At 41.6% G+C, this 15,805-nt stretch overlaps 1 protein-coding gene across 2 annotated transcripts in view; it reads left to right on the forward strand.

Annotated features, from left to right (window-relative positions):
- The first annotated feature begins 5,285 nt into the window (after positions 1 to 5,285).
- Positions 5,286 to 15,805, forward strand: part of LNPEP (leucyl and cystinyl aminopeptidase) — a 60,946-nt gene continuing 50,426 nt past the window's right edge. Inside the window, exon 1 of one of the 2 annotated variants that reach the window (XM_085213151.1) lies at positions 5,286 to 5,538. In XM_085213151.1, coding sequence (XP_085069277.1) covers positions 5,520 to 5,538 — 19 coding nt within the window. In that variant the 5' untranslated portion in view covers positions 5,286 to 5,519. Of the gene's footprint in view, positions 5,539 to 11,860; positions 12,014 to 15,805 lie in introns of those variants that run through there. The other variant, XM_085213153.1, reaches the window with a different exon arrangement.

Genomic DNA, 15,805 nt, shown 5'->3' on the forward strand with positions numbered 1-15,805 from the left:
TTTGTCCACCAGCAAATCATTCTGTTGCAGGGAAATAAAACTGATGTAATACTATGAGAAATAAGTATGCCACCAGTACATATTATAGTATGCACGTGTTCCCAAATGTAAGTAAGCATTATATTTCCTGCTTCTATGGTGTGTTTTGGTGCTGAAGATTGATGGAACTTGAAGTGGAAAGAGATCACTCAGGATTCAAGAGTTCAGAAACTCATTGTCCATCTCACATTTGTTTTGCGTGTTCCCAAATCTTGCGTCAGTGTTGGCAATAAAAAGTTTGGAAACCAAGAGAGAAGAACTTTTCATTTTTGTGGTTCAACCACACATTCACTAGCAATAACACACAGAAACAAGTAGGATTGTGTGGTTTGAGATGTGAGACAGTCTCAGTTGGTAAGGTGTGATCTTAGAATCACATAAGCTAACAGTGAAACAACCACTAACTAATGGAAAAATATTTCTGCACACTGGAGTTGTCATTTTACTCTAAATTCCAGAGAGAAAATTTTGAAATAAAAGCCATTGCTACCTGGTTCTTGAGATCAAGAAAAGTCATTCCGATCTTACAGCTTAAAAACCTAAAATATTTTAGTATCTTGCAGGAAAAAAAATGGAATTTTGGCTGTTCTTAATATCTTGGTCTGCTCCTATTTCAAACTGTTTGATTGGATACTTCATTTCCTCACATTTGCTCTGATCTTAATACTTATAATTAGACTATTAATTTTAATTTAATGTATCCGTACTATAAATCTTTAATATTAACAAATCATTCTCTTTGAACCTTTCATACTTTCATACTTTCAAAACGCATTAGAATTCATCTTTTCATACAAGTCAGAAGCCTTATTTAATACAAGACTATGCTTTTCACATAAGCAAACTTTAAATTGTTTGCTAGATTTGTGTTAAGTGATGTAAATTCCTTAAATCTATACTTTATTCCCAAGCCTTGTTTCCTTCATTTTCATTTCTATGTAAAATCTAGAAGAGTTAAGGACTCTCTGGAAGACTTATCCACTTGGTTGACTTAAAAGTCCTAAAGAAAGGATAAAGGTTGCGAAAATATTTTTTGATTCCAATACATAGATTTGACCATTTTGTTTTGTTTTGTTTTGTTTTGTTTTACAAATTCATACAGAATTTCATTTTTTTCTCAGTCAATGAGAATACTAAGTCCAGTTTGATTTTTAAGCAGAAAAAGTATAATAAAATCAATGAAGTAATAATCTTAGGACATAATTTCTAATGTACATTACAATTGATAGAGCCTAGTTTGATGTTTGCTCTATGTGTGTTACAAATTGGGAATTAAACAACTAAACCTTGCTGCTTAGTGAAAACTGAAATGGAGCTTGGTGATACACCACCCCAAAACAGGGACATCCTGTGTTCCGGTTTTACCTCGAATAATGTTTGGCAAAGTGCTTCACTCTGATGGTCCCACTTAAAGCAAGGACAGACACAGAATAAGCCTACAAATGGAATTATAAATATTAAAACCAGTGATATATGGCATCAGCCTCATTAGAAATAAATCACCTACCTCTGGCAAATCATCTTTCTTCCTTTAATGTTTGAATTTCATTTTATTCTTGGAAACCTCAAAACATTTGAGAAGATTCCAGTATATTCTCTGTTTTTTAAGTAAGTCAATCAAATTCACACAAAAGGAGATGTGTCATCCTCTGTTAAAACCTTTCTGTATCACATTCTACAAAGCTGCTTCTCACAACCCATTACATGTATATAAGAATTCGGTAACATTTTCTTTGCAGCATACTGATAAACTGTGATACAACATTATTACAACTGAGACCAGAAGACTGACCAGAGCTCTGCTCTGAACTTAAGTGACAAGCAGCAGCAGAAGGAATCATCACTTTTTAATTATATATACATAAAAGATAGTACTAAATTATTTTAAAAGGAAAGCATAACAATCTCCATTGCAGTTCTGCAAAACTGGAATGATGTGGAGATGTATTTTACTGAATATAATCACTGTCCTAGTTTGTTAATAACAGCTTTTAAGGCAAGAGTTCTTATATGCTCTTTTCAGACTTGACAGCTATCATACTGCAGAAACAATTACATCAGCACATTAAGGAAAACTCTAGTTGCTGTGAAATCAGCTTAAAATTTACAGTTTAGATAGATAACAAATAGAAGATCCAGATAATACAGTCTGCTCCCTATCTCTTACATTCTTCTACAGGCACAGTTGTAACTGTCCCTATGCAAGGATTTTCCAGTGCTTGGTTCATGCTGGAATAATTTTTCTACCTGAGGTACTTACAGTACATGTCCTCCCCTAGTTTTATTTTAGTTTATCTGCTAGTAATTTTACCGCCTTTGTGATGCTTTTTCTGTGATAGATGTGTTGTAGTCTATAAATGTGCTCAGAACTTTTGAAGGACACAAAGAATGAGGCAAGCGTTAATTTAACTACCATGTCTGCAAGAAGGAATGTAGATCTACAAAGATTGCAATAACTCCTCTGTGGAAGTAGCTCTTATTTTGGGTACACCCACAGAAGTAAATGGATGGATGGATGGATGGATGGATAGATAGATAGACAGACAGACAGACAGACATGATCTATTTTGAAAGCAGTGTTGTGGATTGCATGGGACAATATCCTGAGCAGACACTGGCTGCCAACAGCTGTAGTTGTTGGGAGAGGTGTTGAAGTTATGCCATTGTGTATATGACAATGAAACATCTTTAGCTTTAAATACAGAACCTCATGTGAAGGAGAAAACTAAAACCTTAGTCCGTGGAATGAACCACCTAAGTCAGGGAATTTGGGAATTGCCCTGCTTTTGTCCAGGCTTTAGGCATAAGTATTTATTAGGGCAATCTTTGTATTTCCTTCTAATGTTGTTGGCCATATGCTTCACCAATCCCACACCTGAACTCTCTTCCACATATTTTAGCAAGGCTGGTGAAGTAACTTCCATGCCTTCAGATCTCTAGAGCCCTGACAGTTCCACAGCTACATAGCTCCATGTTCCCTTGCAGTGTAGCAGATCTGACTGAACACAATTGGTGACTTCCCACTGCATCACAGGCACCCAAATGTCTGCCTGACACTTGTAATGCTCATAGATCAGGTCTCTGTTCTTCTCACCAGAAAAACAAATCACAACAAAGAATGCTTGACATTGTTTAGAACACATTGTTTAGAGAAAGCTGGTCTTCAAAGATGAGAAAGAGGCGAGATTGCTAGAAATTGTATTTTGTTGAAGAGTCAGCTAAGATGTTGCTGAACGCAGGACACCAAACAAATGCAAAATATGTCACTGCATACGCTGTAAGAATATACCTAGGGATTCAAACATTTAAGTAAATTTTTATGCTGTATCTTAAATAAAAAGATTGTGTGGCAATTGCTGGCTTAAGGACAGAAAAAAAGTTCTTAACCTTCTTCATTTTTATCAATCATTTGACCCACTAGAATCATAACTGAAAACTGTATTTTGCAGTGAAAAGGTTCTGTAACTTTTGGACACAAATTTTTATAGTATTGCAGAAATTCTAGCTTTCTAATTTTAACAGTTATAACTTCAGTTATAACTCTGCTCTAAATGTTCTTCTGTCAATTGTACTGAAAGTTTTATTTGCCTAATATCAGACAGACATGAATAAGCACTACCATGAAATTACCTCTGAACCTAACTTTATCCATATGAATATATTCTTTTGAAAATTGATTTTAACAGGAACATTCAGATATGGAAATTTCTGCTCATGAGCAGGACCTCATTCTGGCTCTTCAGCTTCATTGAGATGTGTCAGGATAAATAAGGATTAGAAAATGAAGAATGGTGAAAGAGAGCAATGAAGAGCTCAAAAAGGTCATTCAGGCCTCTCTGCAGTCTGTGTGGTACTGTGCAGGATCCCAGCGCCCTGAGTCAGCTCTGTCACTATTAATGCTTCTTTAATGTATCTAAATATATGTCAGGCAAGATCAGTGCTTAGAAAAGAAACCTCTTGGGATGTTTCAAGGTGTTAGAAACTTTGCTGATTTAGTAGTTGATAACAAAAGTGTTTCTGAAGAGGATAAGCAGGTTCTATGTTTTGGTTCAAGGAGTGTCATTCAAGGAGGGCCCAGCATCAGGGCTACTAAACTCCAATGTGAAAAATAAGTAAGGTATAGGCCAACTGCTCCCTGTGGTGCATCACGTGCAGCACTGCCAGCTGAGCGAGAGGAGGGGTTGTCCCGATATGCTCTGCACCTCCAGCACTGAGTGTGCGTTTGGGTGACACAATGTAAAAATAAATAATTAGAGAGCATTCAAGGGACAGCTGCGAAGACGGTGAAGGCTCTGGAGGGCAAGATATGTGAGGAGTAGCTGATGCCCCTTGGTGCACTCGGCGCAGAGCAGAGGAGCTGAGGGGAGGCCTCATGGCAGCTCCAGCTCCTCACAGGGGGCAGAGGGCAGCGCTGAGCTCTGCTCTGTGTGACAGCGACAGGGCCCGAGGGAACGGCGTGGAGCTGTGTCAGGGGAGGGGCAGCTGGGGGACAGGGAAAGGGTCTGCACAGAGCGTGGTGGGCATGGAATGGGCTGCACAGGGCAGTGGGCACGGCCCTGAGCTGCTGGAGCTTAAGGAGCATCCAGATACTGTTCTCAGACTTAGAGCTTATATTTTGCATGGTGCTGTACGGAGCCAGGAGTTGGGTTTGAGGATTCCCGTGGGTGCCTTCCAACTCGGAATATTTTAGCATCATATTATTCTAATACAAAACATAACTAAGATGCAGTTTATGCTGCAGGCACGTCAATACAACTAAGTGATTTTGTGTGAAAAAGTGCAATTTTAGGTTTACAGAGCAATGGCAACAGGTATGGCAGTGGGAATAGGGCCTGAGACGGTTGTCTGTAGCCCTCCTGCACACATCTGGGGAAACATAGGGTCAGATTCAGTTTTTATTTTTTTGGGAAAACAGATGGCTTTTAAATTTGGAATTCTCAGGGAGTAATCAGTTTTCTTCTCCCCCCCTCCCCCCAGAGCTAACGGTCAAGCACCTCCAGGACCAGAAAAGTCCCAGATGGTACTTTATCAGTAAGGGAGTGGGGCTAGCAGGGCAGTAGGGACACTGTGCGAACAGCCCGTCGCCGAGCGCAGGCCCAGCCATCTCCAGGCGCCCGCCACCCCGCTCTGCGTGGCCCTAGGGCCGCCAGGGGCCCCGGCAGTTCCGCTTTTACCGCGGCAGAGCGGCATCTGCAGCGGGCTCAGCGCCGAGCCTCGCGCAGGCAGGGCCGCGGCCCGGGCGGGGCGGGGAGAGGCGCTGCGTGAGGGAGGAGCAGGCGGCGCGGCGCGGCCCGGGCAGGAAGCGCTCGTCGGCTGCTCCGCTGCCTTGAGGGAGCTGCTCTGAGGGGAGCCGCGACGGCCGGCCCAGCCCGTACGCGGAGCATGCGGTAGCTGGAGGAGGACTAGTGAAGGGCCGCGACTCTTCGTCTCCTCCTTCGCCGGGCTTTGCTGTCGGGGCTGCCGGAGGAGCCGGGAGGAAGATGGAGCCGTTCCCCAGCGGTGAGTGCGGCCGCCATCCCCGCGAGGGCAGGCAGCGGGCGGGCAGCGCTTCCCGGGGGGGAGCGGGCAGGCCTCGTGGCCGTGACCCCTGCGCGGAACTCGGAGACTTCTTCGGGCCTCATTTGTGTTTGGCTTGACCGTAGACCTTACGGGGGCGAGAGGAGGTCTCTCGCCTTCTCATCACTTTGAGGCGCGACGTTGCCTGGCTGTATCCCCAGGGAGGAGGTGAGAGGCGGGCGCTGCCCGCTGTGCTCTCAGCACCCGGTGCCCTCGGGCCCTCCCTGTACCCTCCCTGTTTAAACTGCGTGGTTTAAAATGCGCAGGTTAGCAGGCAGACTTCAGGGCTTGTTCTGTTCACCTTTATCTGTGTGTATTAATGACACTTCAGTGGAGGATGTGTTTTGCTGTTTGCACTTCATCCAAACAGTTGATGTTTTTGTACTTAGCCTTAGCAGAAGGCCATTAGACTTCAGCTAACTATTATCACAGTTATAACACCTGCTGCTGTATTCGCTGTAAAGAGTCTTTGTCTCTAATTATGATGTTTGTTTAAGTCATCGTGGGGAGTCTTCTCAGTTAGGAGAAGCAGCCATCCTACTGCTGTCACTTCAGCAGTGGTTTGAAATAATGCTGTGACTGCATTGTGCAATAAGACATTGAAACTTCTGCTCCCTTTCTGTGAAACTGGAAGAAGTGGCGCTGAGGTCCCAGTACACAGTTCGAGACACTTTCTGTTACCGCTGACCCAGATCCCTGCAGTGAAAACCAGTGCCTGGGGTGGTGGTGAGACTGCTGGGAGAAAACACACTTCCTGCCGGGGTGGCTGCTTGGTTGTGCAGAGACCAAAGCAGAATTGTTGCTCCTCTGGTGATCTTCGGGTGTCTGGTACCCAACTGCTAAACCCTGAAGTGAATTGCAGGCTTACAGGCTTGGCTTTTAAGTAGAACGTTTCCTGGCAGGTGGTCTGGAAGGCAGACTTGTCAGCTTCATATCTCAAACCGTGTTCCACAGTAACTGGGAGGTTTTTGGTTTTCACTTATATGGTGGTAATGACTTCTGTTTGTGAATCTGTAGGCTGGTTTCCTGTGTAAGGTGCTGTTTGAGCTCAGAAGATGGTTATCACAGGAAGCTCAGAATGGTCTTGAGCCCTTTGAGGCTTTTCTCCATGTTAAACAGAGGGATCGGATTGAGTCTTAAGGTTTTCAGAGAGCATTTTAGTTGGATTCAGGATGCTGATGCTTGTGTGCCTAAGTGAGGAGAAGTCTGTTTCTGCTTTTACTTTACAAATGTTGAGTTGCTTTGAGAAGGGCTGCATATCTTAAAATAGTATTTTAAGGCAGCAGATGCACTGAAGTGGAAATGGCAGATCACCATTTTCCTAATCCACATGTAATCTGTAATCATAAAGAAAAACACAGCCATAATTTATCTTAAAAGTAAAGGCAGACCCTGGTCGTTTTGTCTAACTGCTAGAGAATGTGCTGAATTTCTCTTGTATGGACAGTCTCCCTTGTGGAAATACCCAGACAACTTAAATAAAAATATATCAGGTGCTTTCTTTGGCTTCACCATGCCAAAGCTCCCCACTGGAGACTTGGGTCCATTGCTCTCCACACTGGCTGCTCCCTTCCTTCCCTGTTTGTGGGAGCTCTGCTGTGGCCATGTTGAGGTCTGGAGCGCTGGAGGAGCAGTTCAGCATAGATCTGTTTGTGGGCCTGGAAGAGCTGAATTAGGAAATGTTTTAGCAATTGCTGCTAATGGATCTTTATTTTTGAGGCAAATTCTTCTGTTTTACACAACTGATCTTAAGTCTTTTTCAGAAATGTGAGTAATTGAAGTGTGATTAAAAGTACACAGAAGACTTCTTCTGGCATGTAAATTTTTTTTCTGTGTGTGATCTCAAATCCCCATAAATTGGGGACTGTAAATTAATTGCCAGAATTAATTAATGAATTCTGACTAGTTATTTGTTTTCTTTTTCTCTTCCCTGCTCTTCCCTGCTCTGCTCTTCTCTTCTCTCTTAGTGGAAAAATGAAATGTTTGCATTGATAACAAATGAAATTTGGACTGACTGGAATATGTTATGTAATTTGGGGTAGGTTCTGAACAATATTGCAAAATATTTTGCAAGTTTTTGTTTTTACTTTTAAATTGTATGTGTTTCTAGAAGATCATTTCACCATTTCCTGTTTAATACACAGAGCATTAAACTTTTTTCTACCCATTTGACATGAAAGAAAAATGTAGAAATGAGAGATCACAGTGTTTCACACTCAGGTGATGTGCGAAAACAAGAAGTACAGAAGGAATGATTTGTGATGATATGTGAAAAGGCAAATAACAATCCCTTTTGTTAACTTTAAAGTTATTGTAGGCATTTTTAATGCAACGCATGGAAGCTTTGGAATGAAATCTAGTTGCAAAGCTGGACTGATTTATTATTTTTTTCCCCAATGATAGTGGGAAAAAAAAGGTTTGCATAGGAGGAAATGCTGTGCTTTTATAGGGGATAAAAACAAGCCATGCCACGTAGTGAGATAATTTGTGGAAGAATGTAATTTGCAAAATTTATTTCAGCAATTTTCCTTTCAACTCTGAAATATTTTTTTGTTTTGTTTTGTTTTGTTTTTAGTTTAGTAGTATAAGTCTAGAAGCACATTGCAGGGGATTGCAGGAACATCTTCTATGAGTGTGGCCCAAGCGTGGATGTGCCATGCTTCCCCTTAACTGTCAGTATCGTATCCCGATCTGTCATTGACACAAAAGGTTCCTGTGTTTTCATCTGCATTATTTGGTTCTAAACAGCAGAGTGAGTAATCTGTGGTAATAGGATAGTGGATGGTAAAAATCTAAGAGGTTTGTTTTCAGTGTTTTTTTCCCCCTATGTCTTACATATCCCAATATTTTGGTTTAGTCAGATATTACTGACAGAAAAAATTCCTAATTCTCTCTCTCTATTTGTTTCTATGTTGTCTTACATTGTCAAAATGCATGTTGCTAGATGGTATTTTTCCACGAAGCCGTGCTGTAACATCTGTGGCTTTTGTTCCTGTGTCAGCTGTGTTAAACAAGAACCTTTTCTCAATGGGATATATTTGTTTGCCTTTTCTGCACGTCTGTGGACTCTAGCACTGAATGCTCTGAAACAGGTGTGTTCTGTGTAGCAAGGAGAGATTGTCCCTGTATCCGTGTATGTACACAGAGACTTGTGTGCTCTTTTCTATGGGCACTGTAAACTACAAGGTTGGAAGTCAATGCATTGTGTTAGCAACATAACCTGAACAGAGTGATCCAGCACCTGTTACAGGTAGAAAGGTGACATGATGGCAGAACAATGAGGGGAACAGAAAGACCTTTACCTGCTTGAAGTGTTCCTTTTGATGAGAGCAAACACTGCTACTTGGAAAGGGGCTGCAAGTCTCGTGCCCTGTTAAAACAATGTTAGAAGATCAGAGTGTGAATATTAGTCATGGGTCCTGCTGATACTTTTCACTGAGGAAGCGGGTTCCACTTGCAGGATGAATGGAGCCACTGAGTATCTGTGGGATGCGTAGTGAGGCTTAGGTGTTGAAAACTTACTGACCTCAGTACCTGCAATCTGGAAAATCGTTGTGGGACTCTCTTGTCTATTTCTAGTGAGATGGTGCATCTGGTGAGATGTGTGTGGTGCAGCAGCCATGTTTGGTACTAGAGAAGATGTATGCATGTACGCTAGATGAAGTCCTTTAATGACAGCTATAGAAAGTGTTGAAACCTAAAAAAGCTAGTATAAAGTCTGCTAATGAACTAAACAAACAGCTTAAAATAAAATCTGTTGATTAGCTAAACAAGCAGCTAATCAGCTTTTTCATATCAAATGGCATTATTATAACAATTACCTACTAAGAAGCCATATTTACCTCTGTTTAGTGCATGTCTCTGTTTTTTGTAATGATGAGTTAAACTGAATTCAGTCAACCAAAGTTTTCCTCCTTCACACAATGATTTGTGTGAAGGAAGTTTAGTGAGTTTCCAGTCTACTGGACAGTATTTTTCTTTTATTAAGTACAATAGGAGAGATCATGTAAAACAAAAATGTTAAGACTTCTTTGAGTGAAAGCAGTATTATTCCTCTGGCTGTGAGAGAAATTTGTAAACAGGTAGTGCATAGACTTCTGTCCAGCAATATTTTAAAATAAAATCAAATTATCTTCTAAAACACCAGCATTTTTGTGAGCTGGGACTTATGTATTTCAGAGCATTTCTTAAAGAGTTGTACATGCTAATAGCTGCATTTTGACTATTTTTGCTACTGCTTTGAATAGTAGATGTGTGTTGACCTTAAACTGGAAGAACTGCAGAAAGTTTTTGTTCTTTGTAGCCAGGAAGAATGAGAGAAGGCAGTGGGTAGGGAGCAGCCCCAGAGACCTCATCCATTTGACCTCAGAGGTAGGAATTTCAGAGTGCTGCTCTGACCTGGGGCACCACTGCGGCTGCAGCCTCTCCTGAGCGCTGTGTCTCAGCCCAGAGGTTCAAACAAGATCCCAGTGCTGCTGCTGGGTGGTTCAGACTTTGTGTTCATGTACTGCTGCCCTGGCCTTCACCACAGCTGGGCAGATGGGAGCCTAAGTTCAACAGAGATCTGAGATGCCTTTTACTGTTTTGCTTGTTATTGGGGTTTTAGATGGTTGAGTGTTCTTTTTTTCCCCTAGAAGCTCCACTGTTGGGAAGATTTCACTCTTCTGCTGTGAGTGTAGTTGTGTGCAGAGTTGTTCCCCGATTGTCACTGCTTTTTGATGCTATGGGAGTTGGTTCTGCAAACACTCCAGCCCACATGTGACATTTTCTCCAGTGCCACTGACTGCAAAGGGAACCACCTGTGCTAAACACTAGGAACATACCTCATTTACTGGCTGCTCTGGCACCAGGTGCTGTATTGTATTTCGCCTTTCTTCTATTTAAAATCTGACACTTGAAAACATTTTTTTTCTGCTGTAATAATGAATTGTTAATATATCAACAATCACTTGTCACTGTTTTTCATGTACGTGAAGCAGTCTTTCCAGATCAGCCAGGCTTGTATTTGTGGGAGTCTTAAAAGCTTCAGAATACTTAAAAGACTCATTGCCTCTGAGCTGTAAGCTTTGGCAGATAAAGGAAAGACAAAAAGTAGTTCCCCAGAAAATGGAACCGTGAATATGGAATGTGTGAACTGTCAGTTTTATTACCCAACTTAGTCACTTACAAGCATATTAATGAGGCCTTGGCACATGCTGGTCTCTTAAGTGTGCAGATGTGTGTGATTACTGTTCTACAAACAGCTGGAAAATAATTGAAGGGAACACTACAAAATGTGCACTGCAGCTATTAAAAATAGAAGTGGGAACAAGAATAGTAGTGTTGTTCAAAACTTGCAAACCTGCTAAACACTGGGAAAAGAAAGGAAACAATTTGAGGAAACAAATCTTTCTTCATATCTGTCTTTTGTGATTATGGTGCTATGATGCTGTTTGACAGTGATCTGCACTGCAGTGCTGGGAAAGCCGTTTTGTTCCGCATTATGTGCTCTGATGGAGCTAGTCCCATCACAGCATCTGACTTGTTGGCAACTGCTGGTGGATTTGGCAAAGGTTCAGTTAGTGCTGTGATGGTGGGATGGTGTCTGCAATATTGACGGCTGTCCTAAACACTGGTATGCAGTATTTGTAAGGATATTTTTACCCATCCCTGTGATTTTTATTTATTTCCTCCCCTCCTCCTTCTTTCCCCTCCCGCCCCCCCCCTTCCCCTCCTTGTGGATGTGCAAAGCAGAAGCAGCCATTAATGTGCAGTCTCTGGAAGATAAATATGTAGATTCTTTATTATGTCTTTGCCAAACATGGACATTTCTCACAAAGAGAGTGGGCAATAGTATGGTAACGTTTCATGTGGAAAAAAAAAAAAATGGTTGTGAGATTAAGGTCAATGAAAGGGAAAGTTGTGGAGCAGAACTGTAGTGTTCTTGTAAGTGGATGCACCAGTGACAGAGTTATGGTTTACAGGAATTCTTCTAAATAAAAATGCTGATTCAAAGTATGTTTTGTCTAAAGAGGATCTGAGGGTCATCTGTTTTTTCCTTTTCCCTCCTCCTCCACTCCCTCCTATTGTGTCTTTTGTCTTTCTCTTGGCAACAGTTTATGTATTTTGAAATGTGTGTACATCCAGTACATCCAGTGTACATCCAGCAGGCAGGGATATGGCAGTTCTGGTCAGAGTAACCCAGAGCAGTCACAAAACAATGTGTCTGTTGTGGGCAGACCGCAGGATTTGGAGTGACCCTGCTGATATTTCTGCAGAGACTTTCCACAGACCCTGCAGACATGCTTACCCAATGGGCTGCACAGTCAGCAGCTCTCCACCTGCTCGAGTGACAGAGGTGATCCCTGGGTACCTTCAGGAAAGTGCCTGACGCTGGTGCTGCCCCTTCCCAGCTGTCACGAGGCTGATGTCAACTGATGTAAGTATGTGACAGCTGTGTTGTGAGACTTCGGAGCATTTTAGATCTTGGTATTTCTTTGGTCTTTCTTGAGCTGTTGTGTAGGCACTGTACCTTTTTTTTTTTTTTTTTTTTTTTTAGTCAGAGTGCTTGATTTTGTCTTACAAGGAGTCTGAAAGAAATTTACTTGCTTGTGACTTTATTATGCTTTTATTATACAGTGTATTTTAGGAATTATCAAATGCGTGTTAAGTATGTATTGTAAGGCATTGTCAACGGTTTACGGGCTGGTTCGGTCCGGTTCCGTGACTAGAAGGGCGGAGGGATCCACGGATCTGTGCCCCGGGAAAGGAAAATAGGGGACCCCGAAATAATTGAAAACAGAGGTAACAATCTGAGGTGAAACAAACTAATTTACTAAATATAGTATCAGCAGAATATAAGGAGAGAGAGAGAGTGTGTGTCTGGAAGGTGGATCGGCCTCACCACAACGCTGAGATGAGAAGTGCAGTCCAGTTGAGCCGATGAAGAAGCGCAGGCAGAGAAGCGCAGATGGAGAAGCGCAGACGGAGAAGTGCAGGCAAAGAGAACATCAGGTGACCTTGCCAGGAGTTCTATCTCCTCGCTGACCGCAAAGCCCCCTGGGGAAATGTAGCTCTTCTTCTCCTCTGGACAGGCACCCGGAACTTAAGCATCAGCGGTCAAACCCCCAGTGCATTACATGATGTCATGATGTGGAATACTGATAACCAAAAATCATGACACCATGACAGGCATATATGGTTTTTCTAGAAATTGCTCAAGATGACAGTTTGAATGTATTGCTTAAAACATAAGAACACAAAACACAGCAAAAACAAATGGAAAAAAAAGTGTAACAAGGCAGCATCAGGTTGTATGCAGTCTTATAATATGCCTAACAATCCATAAGAAGGTTTGCAAACTTCTCTAACTGTTGTTCAACAGAACAGATGCTAACAGAGGAATCTCCTGTATCTTTAGCTGTGACCAGCCTGGTGTTCATCAGCCATGGCTGCACAGCTGCAGTCTGGGACGGTCATCAGTCATGGCTGTGGGAGCTTCAGTGGCTCAGGATATTTCAGACAACTTCCAGTGAGTCTCTAAGGCTTGTTTTTGGTAGTCCCTGTGGTTAAATCATTTTATATTAGTTTAATTTTAAAACGTGTGCTTGATTACACTGGGAACTAAAATCTTGTCTTATAAAATTAATATTTGATGCTCTCCCACTGTTTCCCTGTATTATGTCCAGTCAGTGACTGAGGATAGTATGCTGACTTGATGCTGTTGGACATCTGTAGGGTTTTCTCTCAGTAGTACCTAAAGAGCAGTGTCAGTTAAAAACACCAGAAACATTCAACAAAGTGTAAATGAATGTAATATGGCTATTTTGGATATAAAAATTCAGACTGAGCTTGTACTGCAGAGCCTTAAATTCTCTACTAATCGCCACTGGCCTCCAGAGAAAGTTATGAAAAAAGTAATGTAGGGTTCTCCCAGCTTACTAGTTAAGGAGTTCAGTGATAGCCACTCTGTTTCTTTCATACCATTTTATTTTTATGGATAGTGTCAAAGTAGTAATTTGAAATGATACGCCAGTAATAATGTGTCAGTCCACTTAGAGCTTTGTATTGGCAGATGTTGAAATGTAATTGAACTGTGTGATTCTTTAGCCCTAAAGCTTGCCAAAGACATCTGTACTTTCCTTGAAAACCAGGAAAAGAGTTTGAGGAAGCCTTTCAGAATCACCCAAGACTAATAAACATTTGCTTAAATAAGATTACACTCTTAACTCTTGTTTCATATGGCAATTTAAGATAAGAGATGGTTTGAAAATACATAACCGTGTATTGTTTTAATTTCCATCATCCAGCCTTGTTGGCAGAATGTTGCTCTAAGGTACGTGCAGGAGCTTGCTGTTGTAATATTTGTTCTCATATTCCTAAGGGGGGATAATAATAATAATAATAAAAAGGAGCAAAAGTACTCCTTCCATTACAGGCAGGATACTCAAATACAGAAAGACCTCGCATGGCTTGTATCTTATGTTCCCTTGCTTATTTTGGTTTGGAAAGCAGCATTTGTCCTCTTTTACAATACAGAAAAACAGTTCAAGTTGGTATGGGACCAAAACTAAACTTCAGTTTAGAGTTGGTTTTTTTTTTTTTTGGTTTTTTTTTTTTTTTTTTTTTTGGTCCTTCATTTTTCCTGGCTGTGAGCCAGCAGTGTGCTCTCGTGGCCAAGAAGGCCAGTGGTATCCCAGAGTGCAGAGAGTGCAGGTCAAGGGAGGTGATCCTCTGCTCTGCCCTGGTGAGGACACATCCGGTGTACTGTATTCAGTTCTGGGCTCCCCAGATGGAAAAAGACAGGAATCTCCTTAGGAGTCCAGCAGAGAGAGGACCACAAAGATGTTAAATGGTCTGGATCATCTCCCATATGTGGAAAGACCTGGGTCTTCTCAGCCTAGGGAAGACTGAGGGGATATCTGATTAATGCTTATAAATATCTGATGGGAGGTGAGAGACAAATGGATGGCCAGGCTCTCCTCAGTGCTCCATAAGGATAGGACAAGAAACAGTGGCCTAAAACATAAATACAGGATGTTCCATACAAACATGTGGAAGAACTTCCTTATGATAGAGGTGATGATGCGCTGGCACAGGTTGTCCAGAGAGGTCATGGAGCCTCCTTCTTTGGAGATATTCAAGACCACTAGGATGCCTACCTGTGCAACCTGGCCTAGGGAATGACGGGGGCCTGGCCTAGCTTTGGCAACAGGGTTGGACTCAATGTTCTCTTGAAGTCCCTTCCAACCCCTGCGATTCTGTGATCCCGTTGTGGCCTAATTGAGGAAACAGTGGGATATGTGTAACTACGCATGTTTTTGGCAATCTCTGCCAGTTTGATTGCCCTGTAGCCTTACTTGTCTACTGAAATCAAACCCTTTCACAATGGCATTGCTGGGATGTACTGCCAGTGCTTTGTTCTTGGATAGATTTCCTGAAATGCATGTCTTTTGGTGAAAGTTTGCAGTAAAACTGTACAGAGGGTTGGTACTTCAGTAATGGCAGGAAAAAGCAGCAGAGCCTGTTGCAATTATTATGACTCTGCAAAATGGAAACATCTTTATTTCTGTGAATGAAGAGTGATGAGCTCTTAGCTATGACAGAAAAATGTTCACTTGTCTTCAGAGAAGTTAATTTTATGTTAGTTTTTTAGAGTTGCTTCTGTCTGTGTTAGTGTGTGCCATTTTTGCTTTCTGTACACAGTAATTTTAGGAGGAGTGCTAAGTCTTGTTCTAGGCTCAAAAACAAATGGTTTTGTTTCTCTTTCTTAGATGACTTTGTTCATTATGTAAAAGCACATAAGCCTGTGTTTTCAGGTGTTTGTTTTTGGTGTATTAAAAATGAACATGTGTGCTCTTGTAGCATCATGGGAGGTAAGGACATGCTGTTAGCCTACATATTGCTTCTGTTCAGTCTCCAAAAAGCAGCCAAGGCATATGGGTGATTCTGGAATTTCTGTAGTAATACATTGTATTTCCAAATGCTTCTTGGCTGTGCTTCTTCTGTTGGATTCTTCCCCTCTGTCTTCTGAATTCATTAGTCTGAGAGAGAAAATGGCTTTGTACCAAACTATCTTGTTTCTGTTTCTTCAAAAAGATTTTTCTCCTGAAAATAAGAAATTAACAAATATAAAATACTTCTCACACCTGAAGTTTTTTACTTGCAAGTTGAAATACTTGTGGTTTTCCTCCTTCAGAACTGAAGGATGTTTGCCCTGTACACTGATTTT

Source organism: Meleagris gallopavo, chromosome Z (assembly GCF_905368555.1).
Source record: "Meleagris gallopavo chromosome Z, MGAL_WU_HG_1.1, whole genome shotgun sequence".
Taxonomy (NCBI): domain Eukaryota; kingdom Metazoa; phylum Chordata; class Aves; order Galliformes; family Phasianidae; genus Meleagris; species Meleagris gallopavo.